Source organism: Schistocerca americana, chromosome 1, assembly GCF_021461395.2.
Source record: "Schistocerca americana isolate TAMUIC-IGC-003095 chromosome 1, iqSchAmer2.1, whole genome shotgun sequence".
Classification (NCBI taxonomy): Eukaryota; Metazoa; Arthropoda; class Insecta; order Orthoptera; family Acrididae; genus Schistocerca; species Schistocerca americana.
The window spans coordinates 699,066,304-699,090,109 of record NC_060119.1 but is presented as its reverse complement, the minus strand read 5'-3'; the positions used below and the strand labels follow the sequence as shown (position 1 = coordinate 699,090,109).

General features: G+C 41.3%; 1 protein-coding gene across 2 annotated transcripts in view; it reads left to right on the top strand.

Annotated features, from left to right (window-relative positions):
• LOC124544910 overlaps positions 1–23,806 on the top strand; it is a 177,710-nt gene that overhangs the window by 120,793 nt on the left and 33,111 nt on the right. For both annotated transcript variants that reach the window (XM_047123657.1, XM_047123650.1), the window contains exon 6: positions 14,797–14,892. In XM_047123657.1, the coding sequence (XP_046979613.1) occupies positions 14,797–14,892 (96 nt within the window). The remainder of the gene's footprint in view (positions 1–14,796; positions 14,893–23,806) is intronic.

Sequence of the window (23,806 nt, the reverse complement as noted above, 5' to 3'; positions counted from 1 at the left end):
AGAGTCAGGAACGGGATGTGTTTCGGAACCAGATGCGGTACGGATTTTGTTGGAAAAGGTAGCACTGTTGACAGCGGACAGTATGCAGATGAGGAGTGAATTAACATCTAGAAGTGAGCGGGAAACCACATCGTATCAGTCGTTGTTGCCTAGGATGCCGCAGCAGGAGATTGATCCAGCTGCCGCAAGTTTGATTATTCCTTTTACTGGCAAGACATCTGAAGATGAGCATTTGTTTGTGGAGAACTTGGAAACTTCAGCTGTGATGAATGGTTGTTCGGATGAACAGTTGTTACATGTGGCCAAGATTAGATTAACGGGTGAAGGGAAGACATATGTAAAGTGTTCTGAAGCCTTAAGGAAGGCAGGACAGTGTAAGCAGTTGAAGGAGGGGCTTTTGCAGAGGTACAAGAAGCAGCACAGCGCTCGGTACTTTAGGGAGAGGTTGAGTACAATGACGAAGAGACAGGAAGAGACGGTAGAGAAATTTGCGGACAGAATTAGAGAAATTAACGAGTATATTTACGAGTTGGGTCAGAACGATGAAGTGAATGGTGTTCTGTCGCAGGAGGCCGAGCAAAGGGCACTTGATGTATTTTTGAGGGGTTTACCAGTGTATATATTGTGGAAAGTGCACGAAAGGACTCCGAAAGATTTGTATTCGGCCATTCAGCTGGCAATCGTCGTAACTGCCGTCTGCGTCAATTCTGCTGTGCAGCGAGCTGCGTTAATTTAAGTATTAACTGTATTTTTCTTACTTGTAACTTCTTCTTCCATGTGTTTTTGCTTTTAGGAAGCTTTAATTTTCGAGTACTAGTAATGGTGTTCCATAGATTTCGTGTTTGTTTTGAATACAGTCAGAGAGAGCCCTTTAGTCAGCCATAGTACCAGTAGTGCTAGTGTTTGTTTTCAATACAGTCCAGAGACAGGTAGTGCTATTTTCATTGTTTTCTACAAGAAGCGTCTAGTAACCACAGTTTAGTCAACTATCAGCCGCCTTTAGTGAATTAGCAGTCTAGTTAAAAGTTGATTAACGCTCTACAGTAAATTGATTTCTTAGGATGGATAGGATGTGTGACTGCTGTGTACGGGCGCAGGAGGAGCTGGCCACTGTTTGCGAACAGCTGAATGTGTTGATGGCCGTGGTCAGCCGTCTACAGGCTGCTGCCTCGGAGTGTAGCAGCAGTGGGGAGTCTGGTGCATCGCACGGTACACCCCAGGTGTTACATGCTTCACCCACTGTCCCTGCTGTCGAGACATCTTTGCGGGTACCGGACGCAGTTGGGCCACCCTCTCCCCAAGTATGAGTGGCGGGTTCAGCAGCGTTCGCGGCGCACGAGGCGGGGGGTCAATGTGGAGGCTGGCCGTGTGGCATCGCCTGCTCTGCCTGTGAGTGGACATGTGGCTGCTCCTTCATCTGCAAGGTCCGAGCAGGCACACGAGGGGAGGGGTTTATTAGTTATTGGGAGCTCCAATGTTAGGCGGGTGATGGAGCCCCTTAGGGAAATAGCGGAAAGGTCGGGGAAGAAGGCCAGTGTTCAATCTGTCTGCTTGCCGGTGAGTCTCATCTGAGATGTGGAGCGAGGCCCTGCCGGCGGCGATAGAGAGCACTGGGTGCACCTGACTGCAAATTTTTGCTCATGTCGGCACCAATGACTCCCGCCGTCTGGGTTCAGATGTCATCCTCAGTTCGCACAGGCGGTTGCTGGAGTTGGTGAAGGCGGAAAGCCTCGCTCGCTGGGTGGAATCTGAGCTAACTATTTGTAGTATCGTTCCCAGAACAGATCACGGTCCTCTGGTTTGGAGCAGAGCAGAAGGCTTAAACTAGAGGCTCAGATGATTCTGCGGAGATCTGGGGTGCAAATTTCTCGACCTCCGCTACCGGGTGGAGAAATGTAGGGTCCCCCTGAATAGGTCAGGCGTGCACTACACGCAGGAAGCGGCTACAAGGGTAGCGGAGTACGTGTGGAGTGCACATGTGGGTTTTTTAGGTTAGAGAATTCCCTCCCTAGACCCGACAAGGCGCCTCCTGAGACGCGGAAAGGTAGGAGTAGGCAAAATCCAACAGGGAATAACAATATTAATGTGCTAATAGTAAACTGCAGGAGCGTCTATAGAAAGGTCCCAGAACTGCTCTCATTAATTAACGGTCCCAATGCCCACATAGTACTAGGGACAGAAAGTTGGCTGGAACCAGACATAAACAGTAATGAAATCCTAAACTCAGATTGGAATGTATACCGCAGAGACAGCCTGGACAGTGAAGGGGGAGGCGTGTTTATAGCGATAAGAAGTGCAATAGTATTGAAGGAAATTGACAGAGATCCAAAATGTGATATAATTTGGGTGAAGGTCATGGTTAGAGCAGGCTCAGATATGGCAATTGGATGTCTCTATAGGCCCCCTGGCTCAGCAGTTGTTGTGGCTGAGCACCTGAAGGATAATTTGGAAAATATTTTGAGTAGATTTCCCCACCATGTTATACAGGGCTATTACAAATGATTGAAGCGATTTCATAAATTCACTGTAGCTCCATTCATTGACATATGGTCACGACACACTACGGATACGTAGAAAAACTCATAAAGTTTTGTTCAGCCAAAGCAGCACCTCAGGTTTCTGCTGTCAGAGCGCTCGAGAGCGCAGTGAGACAAAATGGCTACAGGAGCCGAGAAAGCGTATGTCGTGCTTGAAATGCACTCACATCAGTCAGTCATAACAGTGCAACGACACTTCAGGACGAAGTTCAACAAAGATCCACCAACTGCTAACTCCATTTGGCGATGGTATGCGCAGTTTAAAGCTTCTGGATGCCTCTGTAAGGGGAAATCAACGGGTCGACCTGCAGTGAGCGAAGAAACGGTTGAACGCGTGCGGGCAAGTTTCACGCATAGCCCGCGGAAGACGACGAATAAAGTTAGCAGGGAGCTAAACGTACCACAGCTGACGGTTTGGAAAATCTTACGGAAAAGGCTAAAGCAGAAGCCTTACCGTTTACAATTGCTACAACCCCTGACACCCGATGACAAAGTCAAACGTTTTGAATTTTTGGCGCGATTGCAACAGCTCATGGAAGAGGATGCGTTCGATGCGAAACTTGTTTTCAGTGATGAAGCAACATTTTTTATTAATGGTGAAGTGAACAGACACAATGTGCGAATCTGGGCGGTAGAGAATCCTCACGCATTCGTGCAGCAAATTCGCAATTCACGGTTTAAAGTTTACAGCCCCTTTTTCTTCTGCGAAAAAAACGTTACAGGACACGTGTATCTGGACATGCTGGAAAATTGGCTCATGCCACAACTGGAGACCGACAGCGCCGACTTCATCTTTCAACAGGATGGTGCTCCACCACGCTTCCATCATGACGTTCGGCATTTCTTAAACAGGAGATTGGAAAACCGATGGATCGGTCGTGGTGGAGATCACGATCAGCAATTCATGTCATGGCCTCCACGCTCTCCCGACTTAACCCTATGCGATTTCTTTCTGTGGCGTAATGTGAAAGATTCAGTGTTTAAACCTCCTCTACCAAGAAACGTGCCAGAACTGCGAGATCACATCAACGATGCTTTCGAACTCATTGATGGGGACATGTTGCGCCGAGTGTGGGAGGAACTTGATTATCAGCTTGATGTCTGCCAAATCACTAAAGGGGCACATATCGAACATTTGTGAATGCCTAAAAAAACTTTTTGAGTTTTTGTATGTGTGTGCAAAGCATTGTGAAAATAACTCAGATAATAAAGTTATTGTAGAGCTGTGAAATCGCTTCAATCATTTGTAATAACCCTGTAGTTCTGGGTGGAGATTTTAATTTGCCGGATATAGACTGGGAGATTCAAACGTTCATAACGAGTGGCAGGGACAAAGAATCCAGTGAAATTTTTTTAAGTGCTTTATCTGAAAACTACCTTGAGCAGTTAAACAGAGAACTGACTCGTGGCGATAACATATTAGACCTTCTGGTGACAAACAGACCCGAACTATTTGAAACAGTTAACGTAGAACAGGGAATCAGTGATCATAAAGCGGTTACTGCATCGATGATTTCAGCCGTAAACAGAAATATTAAAAAAGGTAGGAAGATTTTTCTGTTTAGCAAAAGTGACAAAAAGCAGATTTCAGAGTACCTGATGGCTCAACACAAAATTTTTGTCTCAAGTACAGATAGTGTTGAGGATCAGTGGACAAAGTTCAAAACCATTGTACAATATGCATTAGATGAGTATGTGCCAAGCAAGATCGTATGAGATGGAAAAGAGCCACCGTGGTACAACAACCGAGTTAGAAAACAGCTGCGGAAGCAAAGGGAACTTCACAGCAAACATAAACTTAGCCAAAGCCTTGCAGACAAACAAAAATTACGCGAAGTGAAATGTAGTGTGAGGAGGGCTATGCGAGATGCGTTCAATGAATTCGAAAGTAAAGTTCTATGTACTGACTTGGAAGAAAATCCTAAGAAATTTTGGTCTTATGTCAAAGCGGTAGGTGGATCAAAACAAAATGTCCAGACACTCTGTGACCAAAATGGTTCTGAAACAGAGGATGACAGACTAAAGGCCGAAATACTAAATGTCTTCCTCCAAAGCTGTTTCACAGAGGAAGACGGCACTGTAGTTCCTTCTCTAGATTGTCGCACAGATGACAAGATGGTAGATATCGAAATAGACAACAGAGGGATAGAGAAACAATTAAAATCGCTCAGAAGAGGAAAGGCCGCTGGACCTGATGGGATACCAGTTCGATTTTACGCAGAGTACGCGAAGGAACTTGCCCCCCTTCTTGCAGCGGTGTACCGTAGGTCTCTAGAAGAGTGTAGCGTTCCAAAGGATTGGAAAAGGGCACAGGTCATCCCCATTTTCAAGAAGGGACGTCGAACAGATATGCAGAACTATAGACCTATATCTCTAAAGTCGATCAGTTGTAGAATTTTGGAACACGTAATATCCATAGACACGGGTTCACAGGTAGATGCTGTGTTTCTTGACTTTCGCAAGGCGTTCAATACAGTTCCTCACAGTCGTTTAATGAACAAAGTAAGAGCATATGGACTATCAGACCAATTGTGTGATTGGATTGAAGAGTTCCTGGATAACAGAATGCAGCATGTCATTCTCAATGGAGAGAAGCAAGAGTGATTTCAGGTGTGCCGCGGGGGAGTGTCGTAGGACTGTTGCTATTCACAATATACATAAATGACCTTGTGGATGACATCAGAAGTTCACTGAGGCTTTTTGCGGATGATGCTGTGGTATATTGAGAGGTTGTAACAATGGAAAATTGTACTGAAATGCAGAAGAATCTGCAGTGAATTGACGCATGGTGCAGGGAATGGCAATTGAATCTCGATGTAGACAAGTGTAATGTGCTGCAAATACATAGAAAGAAAGATCCCTTATCATTTAGCTACAATGTAGCAGGTCAGCAACTGGAAGCAGTTAATGCCATAAATTATCTGGGAGTGTGCATTAGGACTGATTTAAAATGGAATGATCATATAAAGTTGATCGTCGGTAAAGCAGATGCCAGACTGAGATTCATTGGAGGGTCCTAAGGAAAACCAATCCAAAAACAAAGGAAGTTTGTTACAGTACGCTTGTTCGCCCACTGCTTGAATACTGCTCCATAGTGTGGGATCCGTACCAGATAGGATTGATAGAAGAGATAGAGAAGATCCAATGGAGAGCAGCGCGCTTCGTTACAGGATCATTTAGTAATCGCGAAAGCGTTACTGAGATGATAGATAAACTCCAGTGGAAGTCTGTGCAGGAGAGACGCTCAGTAGCTCAGTACGGGCTTTTGTTGAAGTTTCGAGAGCATACCTTCACCGAAGAGTCAAGCAGTATATTGCTCCCTCCTACATATATCTCGCGAAGAGACCATGAGGATAAATCCAGAGAGATGAGAGCCCACACACAGGCATACCGACAATCCTTCTTTCCACGAACAATACAAGACTGGAATAGAAGGGAGAACCGATAGAGGTACTCAAGGTACCCTCCGCTTTCCCGATTACTAAATGATCCTGTAACGAAGTGCGCTGCTCTCCATTGGATCTTCTCTATCTCTTCTATCAACCCTATCTGGTACGAATCCCACACTACGGCGGGTGGCTTGTGGAGTATGGATGTAGATGTAGACGTAGAATCCAATGTGAGAAAATAGACGTGGCAACAGGGGTATGTGATAGACAGAGTTTACAGCGGGGATAAAAGAAGTGTGGTCATACAAGACATGTGCAGAGGCAATGTACCCAGTCACCAATGAATAGAGGAAGAGGTGGAAATCAGCAGTGTGGAGGATGGAGACGTGGAGTTAGTAGAGGTGGACATTCTTAAATAGCAGATGGGCCCCCCCTTCTTGCAGCGTTGTACCTTAGGTCTCTAGAAGAGCATAGCGTTCCAAAGGATTGGAAAAAGGCACAGGTCATCCTCGTTTTCAAGAAGGGACGTCGAACAGATGTGCAGAACTATAGACCTATATCTCTAAAGTCGATCAGTTGTAGAATTTTGGAACACGTATTATGTTTGAGTATAATGACTTTTCTGGAGACTAGAAATCTACTCTGTAGGAATCAGCATGGGTTTCGAAAAAGACGATCGTGTGAAACCCAGCTCGCACTATTCGTCCACGAGACTCAGAGGGCCATAGGCACGGGTTCCCAGGTAGATGCCGTGTTTCTTGACTTTCGCAAAGCGTTCGATACAGTTCCCCACAGTCGTTTAATGAACAAAGTAAGAGCATAAGGACTATCAGACCAATTGTGTGATTGGATTGAAGAGTTCCTAGATAACAGAACGCAGCATGTCATTCTCAATGGAGAGAAGTAAGAGTGATTTCAGGTGTGCCGCAGGGGAATTTCGTAGGACCGTTGCTATTCACAATATACATAAATGAACTTGTGGATGACATCGGAAGTTCACTGAGGCTTTTTGCTGATGATGCTGTGGTATATTGAGAGGTTGTAACAATGGAAAATTGTACTGAAATGCAGGAGGATCTGCAGTGAATTGACGCATGGTGCAGGGAATGGCAATTGAATCTCAATGTAGACAAGTGTAATATGCTGCAAATACATAGAAAGAAAGATCCCTTATCATTTAGCTACAATATAGCAGGTCAGCAACTGGAAGCAGTTAATTCCATAAATTATCTGGGAGTACGCATTAGGATTGATTTAAAATGTAATGATCATATAAAGTTGATTGTCGGTAAAGCAGATGCCAGACTGAGATTCATTGGAAGAATCCTAAGGAAATGTAATCTGAAAACAAGGGGAGTAGGTTACAGTACGCTTGTTCGCCCACTGCTTGAATACTGCTCCGTAGTGTGGGATTCGTACCAGATAGGGTTGATAGAAGAAATAGAGAAGATCCAATGGAGAGCAGCGCACTTCGTTACAGGATCATTTAGTAATCGGGAAAGCATTACGGAGATGATATATAAACTCCAGTGGAAGACTGTGCAGGAGAGACGCTCAGTAGCTCAGTACGGGCTTTTGTTGAAGCTTCTAGAACATACCTTCACCGAGGAGTCAAGCAGTATATTGCTCCCTCCTACGTATATCTCGCGAAGAGACCCTGAGGATAAAATCAGAGAGATTAGAGCCCACACACAGGCATACCGACAATCCTTCTTTCCACGAGGAATACGAGACTGGAATAGAAGGGAGAACCGATAGAGGTACTCAAGGTACCCTCCACCACACACTGTCGGGTGGCTTGTGGAGTATGGATGTAAATGTAGATGTAGTTTAATAGGATGGAGGTTGTGGAGTGGGGGATAAGGAGGTCACGCCTTTGGGCTCAGTGACAGTTGACTTTCCCATAGGGAAAGTCAGATTTGATGCATGTGTGGAGATAGTACCATGGGTAAACGAGGGCTACAACATTTTCCTAGGAGTAGATTTCTTGCATCAACATTATACCAAAATTGACCTTGGACAACAAACTATGGAACTTGGTGGAATGTTATTTCAGCTAGGGGAAACTGTTGTCGGTGCAGAGCTGTCGCAAGGGGCGTTCAACTTAATGAACAAACCAATTGAACTGCATACATTAGCATTAAGGCTTAATTCGCATGAGTGTGTGTCTGGTGGCACCGGGAAGTCGCTTTGGGTAAGTGTGGAATCTAATGTACCTGTGGGTACAGCATGCGTTATTGAACCATTGGAGGATAATGAAGTTTTGGGTCCATTTGGTTGTTTTGTGAAACATAGTATTGTACACATACAGGAGGGGGACGACAGGCGTGTAGTTCCCGTGAATGTGGATAATTTTAGTGCTGTAGACGTGAATTTGAGAAAATATTTTAAGTAGCAAATTTGCATGTGCCAGATAACGAAGACTGGTGTTCGAGAGGAAGGCGAAGCGATCAACCACTAACTGCTGATAGAACTGCATTGCGTGACAAAATTAAGCATTTGAAAGGAGGAGAAAGAGAGCATATGGAAGAATTATTGTGGGAATTTAAGGATTTGTTTTACCACAAGGGCCATTACCAACAACTCCATTAGTTCAACATAGGATACCAACAGGGAATAAAGCACCCGTTTACTATAAACCATACAGAATACTGATGTATTTGCAGCCGATTGTGGAGGATTTCATTGATCAACAGCTTGTGGATGGTATTATAGAGCACAGTAATAGTTGCTGTGCAGTGGACATTGTTGTGCCTAAAAAATCTATGGATGGAACTAAGAAATACAGGTTCTGCTGTGACTACCGATACCTTAATAATAAGGCAGTAATGGGCGCATACCCCATTCCAAACATATTGGAGACTTTGGATCACTTAGGACAGTGCCAGTACTTTTCTGCAATGGATTTGACAAGTGGTTATCATCAGTTAGAGGTGGCTCCAGGGGATCGTCCAAAAATTGCGTTCTCTACTCCTCGTGGCCATTAGCAGTACATTAGAATGCCATTTGGTTTGAAAAATGGTCCGGAAATGTTTCAGAGTTTGCTAGACAGTGTCTTGAGGGGTTTGAAACCATGGCAGTGTCTTGTCTATTTGGATGACATTATAGTGTTCAAAAATTGTTCAAATGGCTCTGAGCACTATGGGACTTAACATCTGAGGTCATCAGTCCCCTAGAACTTAGAATTACTTAAACCTAAATAACCTAAGGACATCACACACATCCATGCCCAAGGCAGGATTCGAACCTGCAACCGTAACAGTTGCACGGTTCCGGACTGAAGCGCCTAGAACCGCATGGCCACCGCGGCCGGCCATTATAGTGTGTTCAAGTAGTATGGAGCAACATAGACAGCACTTAAGGGAAGTGTTTATGAGGTTAAGAGCAGCTCATTTGACGTTGAGCCTGGAGAAGTGTCATTTTGCATTAGAAGAAGTAAAATATTTGGGTCATATTATCAGTAAGGACGGAGTGTGAACAGATCTGAGATTGGTACAGGCTGTAACGGATTTTCGGGAACTGAAAACAGTTAAGGAAGTGCAATCATTCATCGGAATTTGCAATTTCTATTGAAAGTTCATGAAGGGTTTTGCAGATTTAGCACAGCCATTGACATGATTGTTACGGAAGGGTGTGAAATTTGAGTGGACTGAAGAGTGTCAGAAAGCATTTGACAAATTGAAAGAAGTGTTAACATCAAGTCCGGTTCTTGAGTTTCCAGATTTTGAAAAGGAATTTATTTTAGCAAGCGATGCATCGAATCAAGCATTAGGGTGTGTTCTTAGTCAGCAAATTGATGGGAAAGAACATCCTGTAGCTTACGCGTCTAGGCAGTTGAATGCAGCAGAGAGGAATTACTCATCAACAGAGATGGAGATGCTTAGCATAATCTATGGAATCACATATTTTAAATGTTATTTATATGGGAGAAGATTTCAGGAAGTGACAGATCATGCTGCGTTGCAGTGGTTGGTGGGGTTGAAGAATCTATCCACTAGACTCAATAGGTGGGCTGTGAGGCTTAGTGAATTTGACTACTAGGTGGTGCACAAGCCTGGGAAGAAACACAGTAATGTGGATGCACTAAGTAGGAAAGTGGTAAAAGTAGAAGTCATAGGTTATGACCTAGCAGTACAGCAAGAATTACAGGGCACGGACAACAATTGTAAATTGTATCGGACACAACCACAATTTAAGATGCACGTCGGTCTTCTGTGCAGGGAAATGAAGTTAGGGCCATAGTAGTGTCAGCGAAACTGAGATGATGTTTTAAAGGAAGCACATGATCACATGTTATCTGGTCATGGCTGGTGTAGAGCAACGAATAGGGGTGTGGCAGAGAGGTATTGACATAGATGTGGATCAGTATGCTAAGAATTGTATACCATGTGCGAAGAGAGCAGGTTTGAGTCAGAAACAGATTCAGCTACAACAATTGCTGGAAGCGACATGTCATTGCTGGAAGGGACAGGTCCATTCTCTATGTTGGGGGTTGATGTCTTAGGACCTTTCAGGCAAACACCATCGGGGAACAGATTCACTCTGACAATAATAGACAATTTTTCGAAGTATGTAGAGATGGTGGCTATGCCAAATCAACAGGCAGCAATGGTCGCACAGGTGTTAGTAAACAACTGGATTATGAAGTTTGGTGTACCAGAGACAATGATTACTGACCAAGGGACCAACTTCATGTTGGATTTAATGAAGGAACTGTGTAAATTGTTGAATGTAAAGAAGTTGAGGATGAGTGTGTTGCATCCACAGGTGAATGGAAGGACAGAACGGGTACACAGGAATTTCGGGAAGATGTTGAGTTTTTATGTCGATTCTCATCACCATCAGTGGGATGAGTATTTGAAGCATATTGTATTGAGGTAGTGTACGGGCGAAAAATGCCATTACTGTTTGATTTGGTGAGGCTACAGAAAGGAAAGACCAGTGAATCTGTACGTCAATTAGTGAGAACAATTCGGGATGTTTGGAAATAGGTACAAAAGGCGAATATGAAGGCTTCGGAAAGGCAGGAAGACGCATTGAAGCGGAAAGGAAGTTTACTGCAGTATAGAATGGGGCAATGGGTAATGCCGTCCAGCTCCTATCCGCCAAAAGGGAAACCAAAGAAGTTCCTCATGAGGTATCAAGGGCCATACCAATAAGTTGAAACCACATCCCCCGTTAATGTTAAGCTTCAGCTGCCAACTAGAACAACGATAGTACACATTGGGTGGTTGCGGCCATTTAAGGGTTGTCCCAATGTGATTCCAGGCATTTCGTAGGAAAGTAAGAGCAAGAAAGAGAGAGTGAAGAGAGGTGTTCAGTGCAGAGAAAACCAGGAAGATAGAGTACACCATGATGTACTGTATACTTTGCGATCCAGAAAGTAGTATTTGTAGTTTTTTGCTTTCTTTTTATGTATCATTGGGTTTGCATAGATTAATTAGGCATTGTATTTTCAAGTGGTATGTGTGTTTTCGAGCATTGTGAGCCTGCTAGGGACAGCAGTCTTTCTGAAGAAGAAGGAAGGGTGATGGTGATCCCTGTCTTCAGGTCACTGAAAAAGGGAGAGTTGAGCAAGTTGGTAGAAGTAAAAAACTGAGGAGGTATTGCTGACCTCGGCAGTTAACAGCTGGTAGGCCAAGATGACAAGGGAGGAATTATGAAGCTGCCATCGAGGGAAGGTAATGGGATGTCCAGCCAGGGTGATAAGCACCAATCCGGACATGTGAAGGGTGCAGTTATTTTTAGCAAGGAGGGAAGAAATAGACTGTCCAAGGGACATCATGGAGCCAAAATTGAGCTTGCAACAGGTCGGGATGCATTGGATCTTCTCCACCTACGAAAATTTGATAGTAGTAGCAAGTTGTTTTGAGCAGGGAGTATTTGCAGAAGCGAAACGTATAGAGCTCAAGGGGAGCAGAATTTTAATCAGTGGAACGGCATGTAACATAATAGGACCAACCTTCCACCTGCCAGCGTCAATTTCAGGAGTCATGCAATTGAATGTTATGCAGCCACAGCTGTACTGGCCAGAAGCCACTTTAGAGTTTTTGCCAAGGCAGAATCTGATCTTTTTAAATCAAACTATGGAGCCAGGTCTGTTGAGATCTGTAAACCGGTTCATTTTAGAGCAAGAGGGGCACATACCAGCCGAACAGCTTGTGCAACATGTCACTCAGTATAGGGAAAGGCCAAGACAAATAATGATCAGTTTGAGCACCTCTGTGCCAGGTGCCTTCGCAGCCTTAACTTTTTTATGTGTTATTTTTATTCTGATCAGGCGGAGAGCTAATTCCAAGAGGGAACCAAGCGTAGTCCAAGTCCCAATGGATTGCTTACTGAGGGCGTGAGAGGAGTAGGTAAGGGGTTGATCAAGCAGTGGTCGTCCAGAAAGGAATTTTTACGTTTTGTTTCATGTCATGTGTTTAAGGGGCACTAGACCACATTTAAGTTTTCTAAAAGTAAGGAAGTATGTCATAGGTGCCAACCCAAACAAGTTAAGAGTTAGTTGAAGGTCGACCCAGGGGCCGGGTCTTTCCGAAGGGGGGAATAATGTAGTGGCACTACCGTTTGGGATAGGAAAAGTCAGTTTTGATACAATATTTCTGAGCACACAAGTTAGAGCCAGGCGGGGGCGTGTTTACAGTGAGTTACGCTCACCAGCAATTGCGAAGTAAAATAGAGGCCACAGGGGTGTAGCACTGCCAGAAACAGTACACGCAGTGGTTTGCATGGCGCAAGTCACAGGCAGAAGGGGCCCACTGGCCAACCCAAGTGTTATGAGTATGTGACACGGAGCGGCGCATTTAATAGCAAAACAGAGGTGCACAGCCACATATAAATAGGTGTTGGTTCACTAACAAAGCATTCAAGTGTGGCAGCTCTCCTGGATGGTGGGGCATGTCACACCACAGGCTACACGCAGCAGCAGATGGGGCGCCAGTGTTCCAGTCCACGGCGGGTCACTGGTGTGACCCTCTGAGGCCAACGCGGGGTCCGTAGCCAGCCAGCGACGGGCCACTCATCGACTCGCTACTGCAGGCAGTGGTCTTGGCTCCCAACACGCACCAGAGATATCCAAAGCGAATGTCGCAGATTCAGCTGCCGGATCGCGGGCGCTCATTGTCACCGTGTTCTTAGCCACGCCGGTGAGGGAGTGCGCTGCGGGTTGCCTTGCAGTGTACGGCACTGAGGCAGCAGAGGCAAAGACCGCTGAGTCGGCTACTGGCACATCCTGACATCGTGGTCGTACAAGGGCAATACAGAGCAGTGCGTGCATGGGTCACTGAGGCAGCCATTCCACGCCTAGCCGTTTCGCAGTCAGCGGAGTGGTGTCCTCAGCATTGCAGGACCCGGTGACGCAGAACGAGGGAGACGCGGTACTGTAGTTGTAAACAATAAATCACTAGGAAAGCTCAGACGAGTCTTAATATGGTGCCTTCTACTTCTTCCCGCTACATTTGGTGTTTCTGTTACATTCGGTGTCAGAAGTTGCCACTACAGTATGTAACCCCTCATGTGACAGTATTGTGGTGCTATTTTTCAATAGGGCATTGCTCATTCATACATGGCATATGTCTCAATGAACTGTCTGTATGACGTCAAGGTACTCCCATGAGCCAGCAAGATCCTCTTATTCAATTTAAAAGGCTGTTTCAAGTCTTGAATAGACCTTCTAGTAGGGCCTATATATTTCTTTTGAGAGCAATGTTATTACAAATGTCTTTTGGCAGAAGCTTCTCTGTTACTTGTGCATTACTATGACAGTTTTCGTTGATGCCGAGCTGCAATAGGGATAAAATGAGTGTGTTTATATCTGTTTAGTGTACAACGAACGGATTTTCACAATGAGTCAGTCGTGACATTAAATTTATATAAATAACTCTTCCAGTATGTAATTCAATTTAAAGAAAAAATCCTTAAGTATCATTGTGTTATAATCTTAACAAACATTTTAACCTCATTAAAATCCGTATGATTGTGCTACTGCATCATCTTATAAATACTTACAAATGTTAAAAATATTAAAATAAAGACTTTTGCAGTGGCTTTTGTCAAGGCAATAAATTGATTAGCTGGAGGGAGGGCACTTCAACATGTTGCATTTATAACCAGTGATGTCACATTTCTTAGAATTTAAAAGACCTTAAAATGCCACTGGTTGATGTAAGAAGAGAGGGAGGGGATATGTGGCAGACTATTTGCGGGTTACATGACATGCTGGTAATTGGTAGCTCTCTATATAAATCAGTGATAAACTTCTGAAGGTCATGTTTTCCTGCTGGTAGTTGCAGAGAAACAATGACTGACTGTTCAGCATGTCACAGTAGTGTCCACTGAGGCTACTTTCCTGCGTCCATAGGCAGCCTATCATACTGGAATTGCTCACAGCCAGGATGCTGGAAGCCTGTAGCCGTCTTCTCTGTTAATATTGTCAAGTTGCTTAAGGATTTCAGTTACCCTTCTGACTTCATGAGTGTGCATCCATTGTGTCTTGTATGCTTCTCAGAACTTAAGAGCCTGCCCACAATTGCGATGGAGCTTTACTAGCACCTATCTGTTGTGCTGCTCCAACTGAAAAAAGAATATCACTGATGTGGTAGGCTAGGATGTTCAGTGTACACGTATATGAGACAGAACACCTACAAGCCAGATGATGGTGGGTTTCAGTGTATAGGTACCTGTTGGCATGGATAGGTTTCTGCTGATGGAATTTATGCAGCTCTGCTTTTAACAGTATTTTATAAGATGATGCAGCTTTGACACCCTTTGCAGAAGCCTTTGTATTAAAATCTGTTAATATTTTGGATCAGATTGAATTGCCAGCTTTTCAAACTTAGTTGCTTGACATTTTGGTTTTCCATTTTCAGACAGATCTTGGCAGTCAATGAAAAATCGGCTTCGTATTATCCGTCTCCATCCAGAAAGGTATGACCTAAGTGATGAAGATATAAGAAAGCTTGGAGGTATGCTTTATCACAAAGAGAAACATTTTTGATTTATTTTATTATTTCTTTCTGAACAACTCTTTGTCAAATACTTGCATGTTATCTTGCTTCTACTTTCCATGTTTGTTTCTTATAAAGTGTACGATACCTTTCTTATGAATCAGCTGGGAATTACCACATCCTAGGAACACAGTTTTATAGCTTCCTTATGATTGTATTTTTTTTAACTGTTGTTTATTGTCAGTGTTAATAGTATCCAACAGAATAAATCTAACAGGCTGGTATTTAGTTATGTATTAGCAGGTGCAATAGTTCATCCCACTCTAAGAGAGTTCACATTCCTTCATTGTGTCACATCTGTTTTCTGGGACCTTAGTTTGCCATAGACTGTTTATAAGTGTTCAGGCAACGTATGACATAGTAAAGTTAACAACAAATCTGTTTCTTTAAAAAACTGCTGCTCCCTCACTTTTACTAATTAGCTGCTGTTTTTGTTCTGGATTTACAGTATAGAAAGCACATAAATTATCAGTATTATTACGGATTCTGTTTGAGTCATCTACTAAGTTAATGTTTAGTGCTTCATAGTTTCATGTTCACTTTTACAGTGCCCTTAGACATTTTTACACTTAGTTTACTGGATGCCATAATTGAATCGGCAGAACAGTCTATTGCCTCACAGGTCAAGGCTACAAATTTCTGTGTGTTTCAGATTTTTGTTCTGTTATTTTCAGTTTTTTCTTTACTCTGTGAGGGAAATCAGGACATGTGTATTATGCTTGTGCCCAATCTAAATGGCCAAAGATTGCAATCTTGTATCATTTCCCACATGACAATGTGATAATATGTAGCAAATTTCTTTGGAAAGGTAGCAGTAATCAAAATTTCTCCATGGAGAATGTAATCTAAGAATCAGCATGCAGTTCCATTAAGTTATGTAGTGTCAATACTGCTTTTTATTGAAGGTTTTATATATATATGTATTATTTTATTTTTATTGAAGGATTTTCCCACCTTTTTCATTCAGAATCATTCAAATGTATTTGTATATTATCTTTAGTATTTATACACATTGTCAGTAAATCTTACAGTATTTCTTGATTGATATCTCTTTTTTCCCATTACTTATTGCATGTTTTGAAGCACTGATTTCATGCAGCTGATCACATAATATTGGTGAGACCATTCATTGAATGAAAAGAAAATACAGAATCATGGAATATGCACTGTATATGCTTACTAGTGCCTGTCTGAATAAAAGAATACAGGAAATATTTTTGTATTCATTGATTTACACTGTTTTGAAGCCAGTCTCATGTCGTGCTTGGTTTTATTGATGAGTATTGTTTCTCCCAAAGACTGAACCTTGCATTATAAAATTATCTGTATTTTAGTGAAACATTCATTTGATCATATTACATTGCTTGGAGCTATGACTAAGGTCTTCGTCAAAAGATGTTATGCTGTTACATTTTTATATTCCTTTCAGCTTGTGTTGTTGTTCAGTCTGAAGACTGTGATTTGGTGGAGCTCTCCATGCTACTCTATCCTGTGCAAGCCTCTTCATCTCTGAGTAACCATTGAAAAACATTTAAACCAGCTTACTGTATCAATCATTTTTACCCCCACCCCATCTTTCCCGCACTCCATTACCAAGCTGACGATTCCATCATGCCTCAGGCTATGTCCTTATTAACAGATATTTTCTTTTAGTCAAGTTGTGCCATAAATTTCTCTTTTTGTAAATTCAGTTTAGTACTTCCTCATTAGTTACTTGATCTACCTACCTTTCCTTCAGCAGTCTTCTGTAGCAACACATTTCAGAAGCTTTATTCCCTTGTTGCCTCAACTGCTTATTGTGCACATTTCACTTTTGTACAAGGCTACATTCCATACAAATGCCTTCACAAAAGGCTTACTAACACCTACATTTATATTAGTGTTAACAAATTTCTTTGTTTCAGAAATGCTTTTCTTACTATTTCCAGTCAGCATTTTGTATCATCTTCACTTCAACCATTGTCAGTTACTTTGCTGTCAAAATAATGAAACTTATTGACTACTTTTAATGTCTCATTTCCTTATCTAATTCCATCAACATTTTACTATATTCAGTTACCCTTGCTTTACTTTTATTGATATACATCTTATAGTCTCTTTTCAGGACGCTATTAATTCCACTAAACTGCTTTTCTGAGTCCTTTGTTGTCTCTGACAAAATAACAGGGCCACCGGCAAACCTTGAAGTTTCTATTTTTTCTCCCTGAACTTTAATTCCCTCTTCAATTTTCTCCTTTGTTTCCTTTGCTGAGCTCAGTGCAAAGATCAAATAACATTGGGATAGGCTTAAAACTTGTCTCCCTCCCTTCTCAACCACTGCTGCCCTTTTGAAACCCTTCGTCTGTAACTGCAGTCTGGTTTCTGTATGAGTTGTAAATAAGATATCCCTGCTATCTTTGTAATTTTAAAGAGGGTTTTTCATTCAATATTGTCAATAACTTGTGTCATGTCTAGCCCTCCCAGGGATCTCAATAATTCTGAGGTAATATAATGTACTCCAGGGGCCCCTTTTTTTTTTTTTTTTTTTACTTAGGTCATTCAGTAGTATTTCGAATTCTTGTACCGCTTTAAAGTTAGTTTCCCTTGTGTAGACATTCTATGTATTCCTTTCAGCTTTCTCTGTTTTTTTTTTTTTTAGTACTGGCTTACCATCTGTGCTCATGATATTCAAACAGCTGTTTATCTTTTGTCCAAAGACTTCTTTGATTTTCATATAGGCAGAATCTGTTTTTCCTGTAGCTATGGGTGCATTTCTCATCTAGTCTTTCCTGCTTTGCTATTTTGAACTTCCTGCAATCTCATTTTATATATGCCTGTATCCCCTTTCATCTGCTTCATTTGCTGTGTTTTCATATTTTCTCATTACATCAGTTTCATTTCTCATGGTACTCTCTTTTTGTTGACAGAGAAGTTCAGTGTTCCATGTCCATACAGTCAGTGAAGTCTTGATGGGGTTAGTTGTATTTCATAGCTTTTTACATGATCACCAAACACAATACCTTCTGTAATACTTTTATTGGGAAGACGTGGTTAACTCTAGTCAGAAGCTAACCATTGTCTGGAAAGTACAAGTAGCGTGAACAATAGCATCTTCTCCCATGTTGTATTAGTTATACATAAGTTGATACATAGCAGCTATTTATTGCATAAATCTAATAGTTTCTCAGTGAGAGGAAATTGGTAATCTTTGGCTACTCTTTGTCAGTGTAGTTGAACTGTTGTTATTGCCGACAGTCTACTGTATTCACAGTATGATTGCAGTATTTCCCAGTTATTAATGGATTCGTAATTCAAATAAATGCAGGTACAATAACGTGTTATGATGAAAAAAGTGTTGGTGGGTCATTTCATGTCAGTTCAACCAGGGGCTCCAGCTCATAGTCTCCCATTTGACTGAAATTCAGTACACTAATTCTACCATGTGTGGAACACTCGTGTACAAAGTATTAGTTTCCCCTGCCAATTAGTTCCAGAATTATGATTCGTGAAAGAATGTGGCGTGACCTGGAAATTGCAACCCGCATCTGGCAATCTATCTTCAGACCCAACTTCAGGTCTTAATAACTTTGGAACTATTCCACACAGTCCAGTGTTATTTTTAAAACCCAGTAACATCCATTTAGAGAACACTCTCCATGAATTAAAACACCAACAACATATTTCTGAGGGAAAATAAAAAATTCCAAAATGTGATTAAAAAAATGTAATACGTTAAAAGGTACATATTGTAGGTGCCCTCTATGCCAAATATAATTCACTCAAAAAGGGTATAAATTTTCTTGTGGTAAGCTTAATATGGCCTAAACACACACAGAACTCATCATGCCAATGTGAGTCACAAAAACTGAGTTACATGCACATAAAAATACAAAAATTTGAAAAATTACCTGAAAAACATGGATTTTCGAAGTGTGGTAGCACAAAAGGAACCAGTGGTATCCAAGCCAAATTTCACACACTGCATAAGTAGACCATAATGATATATATGTCAAAATTTCAGCCTGTTATTGCAAGACATTTGTGTACAATGGAAGTTGACAGATGTATTTGGTGATGTGGCCATTGTTCCACAACACAATTTTGTAAAAACATATCGTAAACTGTTCTGCCTCTTCTTATTCTCTCCCACACCTGTTTAATCACTAAGCAACAACATATAGACAGATTAACACAACCTATCATTAATGTTTACTGCACCTTAACTGCTAAAAACAAGTTGATTGTGCTTCGAACAGAAGTTCTCCCACACTTTAGCTACTGTACTCTGTACATTGAGTGGCAAATTGTACTGTCTTCCTGACACTGTGGTAGGAACTGGAACTGTCATAAGAATATGTTCAAAAGGAATCCAACACCTGTCTGCCAAACGTGGCCAGTGACATGATCTTGCTGGTCCTGCTGGTGCCATGTAGTTCACAAATACATCACCTTGTGCTTCACAGCACTCTCCAACACATCCTAAGTACCATTTGTCATCATAAACAGCAATAACATAGCAACCTGGTTGTATTTTGCTGCTTTTGCTTCTGAATCCTGAGTCAGACACACTGTGAAGACACATGTGCGTGAACCTATAGTTATAACAGCAAAGTCTGCTCATCTGCACATTGTCAGAGTCCGCTGGAGAGAAGTGATGATGGCTCCTTGTGCCTGCAACAGTTTTAATGTGTTCTAGTCTGCTTTTTAGCAACCCTTTGACTGATTTCACCTCATCTTTTGAAACATGGAATGATTGTATGCCAGAAATATTTTTCTGTACCCAGGTAAATAATTGAAGAGGTGTTAGAATGTGACCCTCTGTAGGGTGCTGCAGACTAGCTCGTGATGCCATGCGCTTAATGGTAGCACCAATAACATCACATACATTTTTACCCTGACTTGTTGCGAAAAAATTCCATTCTGCGTGAATCTGAAAATCATGGTAATGCATGCATAAATTTTTGAGATTTTTACAGTTTTTGTACTGACTAGCTGCCCCATCACTGAAGTATTTCGCAAAATGTATGTGAGGCAGCTTGTTTTTCACATATGCCATGACAGTGCAAATGTGGGCATGAACTGCAATGGCATCATGAATTAAACTGTCACTAAAAATGCACAGGTTCATGACAGACACATCACCTGATTCACTTCTATAGTAAATCGCAAATGGCTGGAGAGTTGCTTGACTGTTGTCCCAATGATATCCTTGGATAGCATCTTGAACTATAAATGCATAATTTTCAGAAAAGTCTAGTATTACTATAATTTCATCTTGTTTCAAATTATCCTTACAAAACTGAAGATAAGACGATTGCGCTGTTGCTGTGAAGCTGTGTGAGTGGTCAGTTTGTCTGTTTTTTGACAACACATTTCAACAAAATCTTCCACTGTACTTGGCTTTGTTTCAAGACTTTTGCGATCCATGTGTGTCCATTGTTTATAAGAAACAAGTTTTAATCACATTTTGGAATTTTTTATTTTCCCTCAGATATATGTTGGTGTTTTGATTCATAGAGTGTGTTCTCTAAGTGGATGTTACTGGGTTGTAAAAATTTCACTGGACTGTGCAGAATAGTTCCAAAGTAATTAAGACCTGAAGTTGGGTCTGAAGATAGACTGCCAGATGCGAGTTGCAATTTCCGGGTCACGCCACCTTCTGTCATAAGCCATAATTCTGGAACTAATTGGCAGGGGAACTTAAAATTTTGTACATGAGTGTTCCACACTTGGTACCATTGGTGTGCTGAATTTCAGCCAAATCTGAGACTATCAGCTGGAACATTTTCTCAAATTGGTTGAATTGACATGGAATGACCCTGGTTATGTTTACAGTTCCCTCTTCAGTCTTTGTGAAAAGACTTTGCATTTTAAAACCAGCATTGCATTCAAAAGGCCTTAACCATCAAATCTTCATGCTCATGAGACTGGTGGTTGTCAAATACAGATTATCATTTCTAAGGAACGTGGAACCCAGTAACTTTGTCTGTAGAGTTCACAGATAGAAATTTAATTACAGAAAAATTTTCTTTTATGAGACTTTTAAAATGTGTTCTTAACTTTCACCAGGTGGATTTGGGTTTTAATAAATTTTATGTAGCCAATAATGTAAACAGATTTATGCTGCAAGACATAGAAGCATTGTTTTAGAAAATTAATCATATATATACCATTGGTATGAGCTGTTGTAACAAATTATTGATGGTTGTTCTGGAATATTTGTTGAATGGTTCAGTTCTCCAAAGGACAATCGTCAGGTACTAAAGTTCATTTTGTTCAGTTCATACTTAAACTGATACATATGTTGTTGAGGGAATAATAAATGTCATAGTTGCATACAAAATGCATCAAGTTTCTCATGGTACACTCTCTTTAACAAACAACTTCAGTGTTGCTTATCTTTAGGCAGTGATGATGTTATTGGTGTAGTCCAATTACACAGCTTTGTACATGATCATCATGCAATGTCAATGGATTTTAGGTGGGTGAGGGTTGTGTGTGAGGAACTTAGTTAACAATCTCAGCACTAGATTGCGCCTGGTTCCTAGGATTATGGCAGCTGTACAGCAGTCTTGTGAATAGTTAGAACGTGTATGCAGACCTGTAATGTATTCATTGAGCAAGATAGCACAGTGACAAGACTCTGAACTTGCATTCACGACAGCAGTTAGATCTCCATATGGTCGTCCAGATTTAAGTTTTCCCTGATTTTCCTAAATTCAAATTATAGAATGGCTACTTTGAAAAGGAAAATTTCCTTCCACATGCTTCCCCAACCTGAAACTGTGCACACTCTCTTATGACTTCATCTTTAACAGGACATAAGGATTTACTCTTCATTCTTCCCTCCCTTCCTCCCTCCCTCCTTCCTTCTTTACTTCCTTAATATATTCACTTATGTTCTGTTTTGGGCATGATAGCATTCTGAACAGCTACTTTAAAGACATGGTGTGCTCTGATTAAAGAGATTTGTAGCTTGTATTGGGGGTCTCTTTTGCTGGATTGCTGGACAGTTTTTTGTATTTTTCATGCAATTTATTTTGTAATTTCATGTTATCTATTCCTGTTACTGTATATGCAGTCTTCAGGAAGTTCTGAATAGTTGATATGTAAATTTAAATATTGAAAATAAATGAAACCACAATCTTGAAAGATAAAGCCAACATATTTCTTAGTAACGATTCACTGGAAACCATGTATTTACCAGATTATAGGATAAGTCTTTTTCCCAAATCATCATTCAAAAAATACAGGGTTGTCTTATATTCACAGATTAACCTATTGCTGCTGAGGTCAACATTTTTACATTGTTTATTGTGGTATATAAGGGTTGTCTTACATTTATAGGGGTCGTCTTACACAAGAAATGAAGCTTTGGCTATTGAGGTCACAACACCAAGATAAAACAATGAAGACTCGAGGTAGGAATATCAGCATTGTAGGAAAAGACAGATTGGTACTTACCGTAAAGAAGACATGTCAGGTTGCAACAGGCACAATTAAAAGACACTCACATAAAGCTTTCAGCCACAGCCTTTGACAGTAAAAGAAAGAAACACACATCTTTCATACACACACAAACAACCACACCACACCTCACCCACACACAACTGCCAACTTCTGCATCTCAGACCGGAATGCAACATAACATGGGATGCAAACAGCAGGATGGAGTGGGGCAGGGAAGGGGAAGGGACAGTAGTGTACGGGTGGGGAAAGAGACGAATGCTATCTGGTGGAGTTTGCAGGGACTAGACTGCCAACAGGCGCTGCATCAAGTGGTTGTGGGGCAGCGAGGTGGGAAAAGACGGATAGATGCGTTGGCAGAGGGCTGCAAATAAACAGGATGGGAGATGAGATCGGGGAGGAGACATTAATGCCGCTTTTTAAGCAAAGGTAACATTCAAAAATGGAAATGTTGTCCTTCGAAAAACATTAGTTGATTCAGAACCCAGACAGATATTTTATTTGGTTATTAGAGACTGTAATGATTTACTAAGTTGACTGCAAATGAGAAGTTTGGTTGCTGTTCTCGTTTAAAAATACCGGGTAAAAACATTACCAGCTTTTAATCAGCTTTAGATATTCAATTGAAAGAGAGGGAAAATTAATTCAGAGTAAAATGTCTTTAAATAAATTAATCATATTAAACTGACTGTAATTGTCATTGTGAGAATAAATTACAGTGGCAAGATCTGTCATTGAGATAATACCAACACATGTCACTAGACTGCAGAACAAGTTAAAGTTTGAGAATGGGACTGAATCACAATTGCGATCTTTTATTTGTGTATTAGCATTTTTACATATGACCAGCACATTAGAAGATATCACAGTCTGTTTTTCTCATTTGCTCAAGCTCAGCATTATAGAAGGAAATTGGATGATTGCGGGGAGGGGAGCGGTGAGTGAGCAGCAGATTTCTTCATGTTGCCAACCATAGGATCTACACCATGTACTTTGGCTTATTATGAACGTCTACCATTATTATAGTAGATTCACCAGACAGCTGCTTATAATAAGTAATCTTTATTTATGACATACTGTTGTGGCTTTGTCGCCATTTTCAAGTACATCTAGATTGATGTGACAACCATTTACGTTGTTAGTGGACTCTCTTATAACTGTCACTGTTTTAATAAATGGTAAATGATGTTGTTATGTTGTTGAAAATAAAATGTTAATTACAATGTGACAGTAGTTTAACAGTTCCACTCTTATGACGCTATTTGTTTACAAAGATTCTGCACAATCTTTGTAAACATGTAGCATCATAAGAGTGGAACTGTCAAACTACTGTCACATTGTAATTAACATTTTATTTTCAACATATTGACATTATTTATCGTCTTATTAAACAGTGACAGTTATAAGACAGCCCACTAATGACATA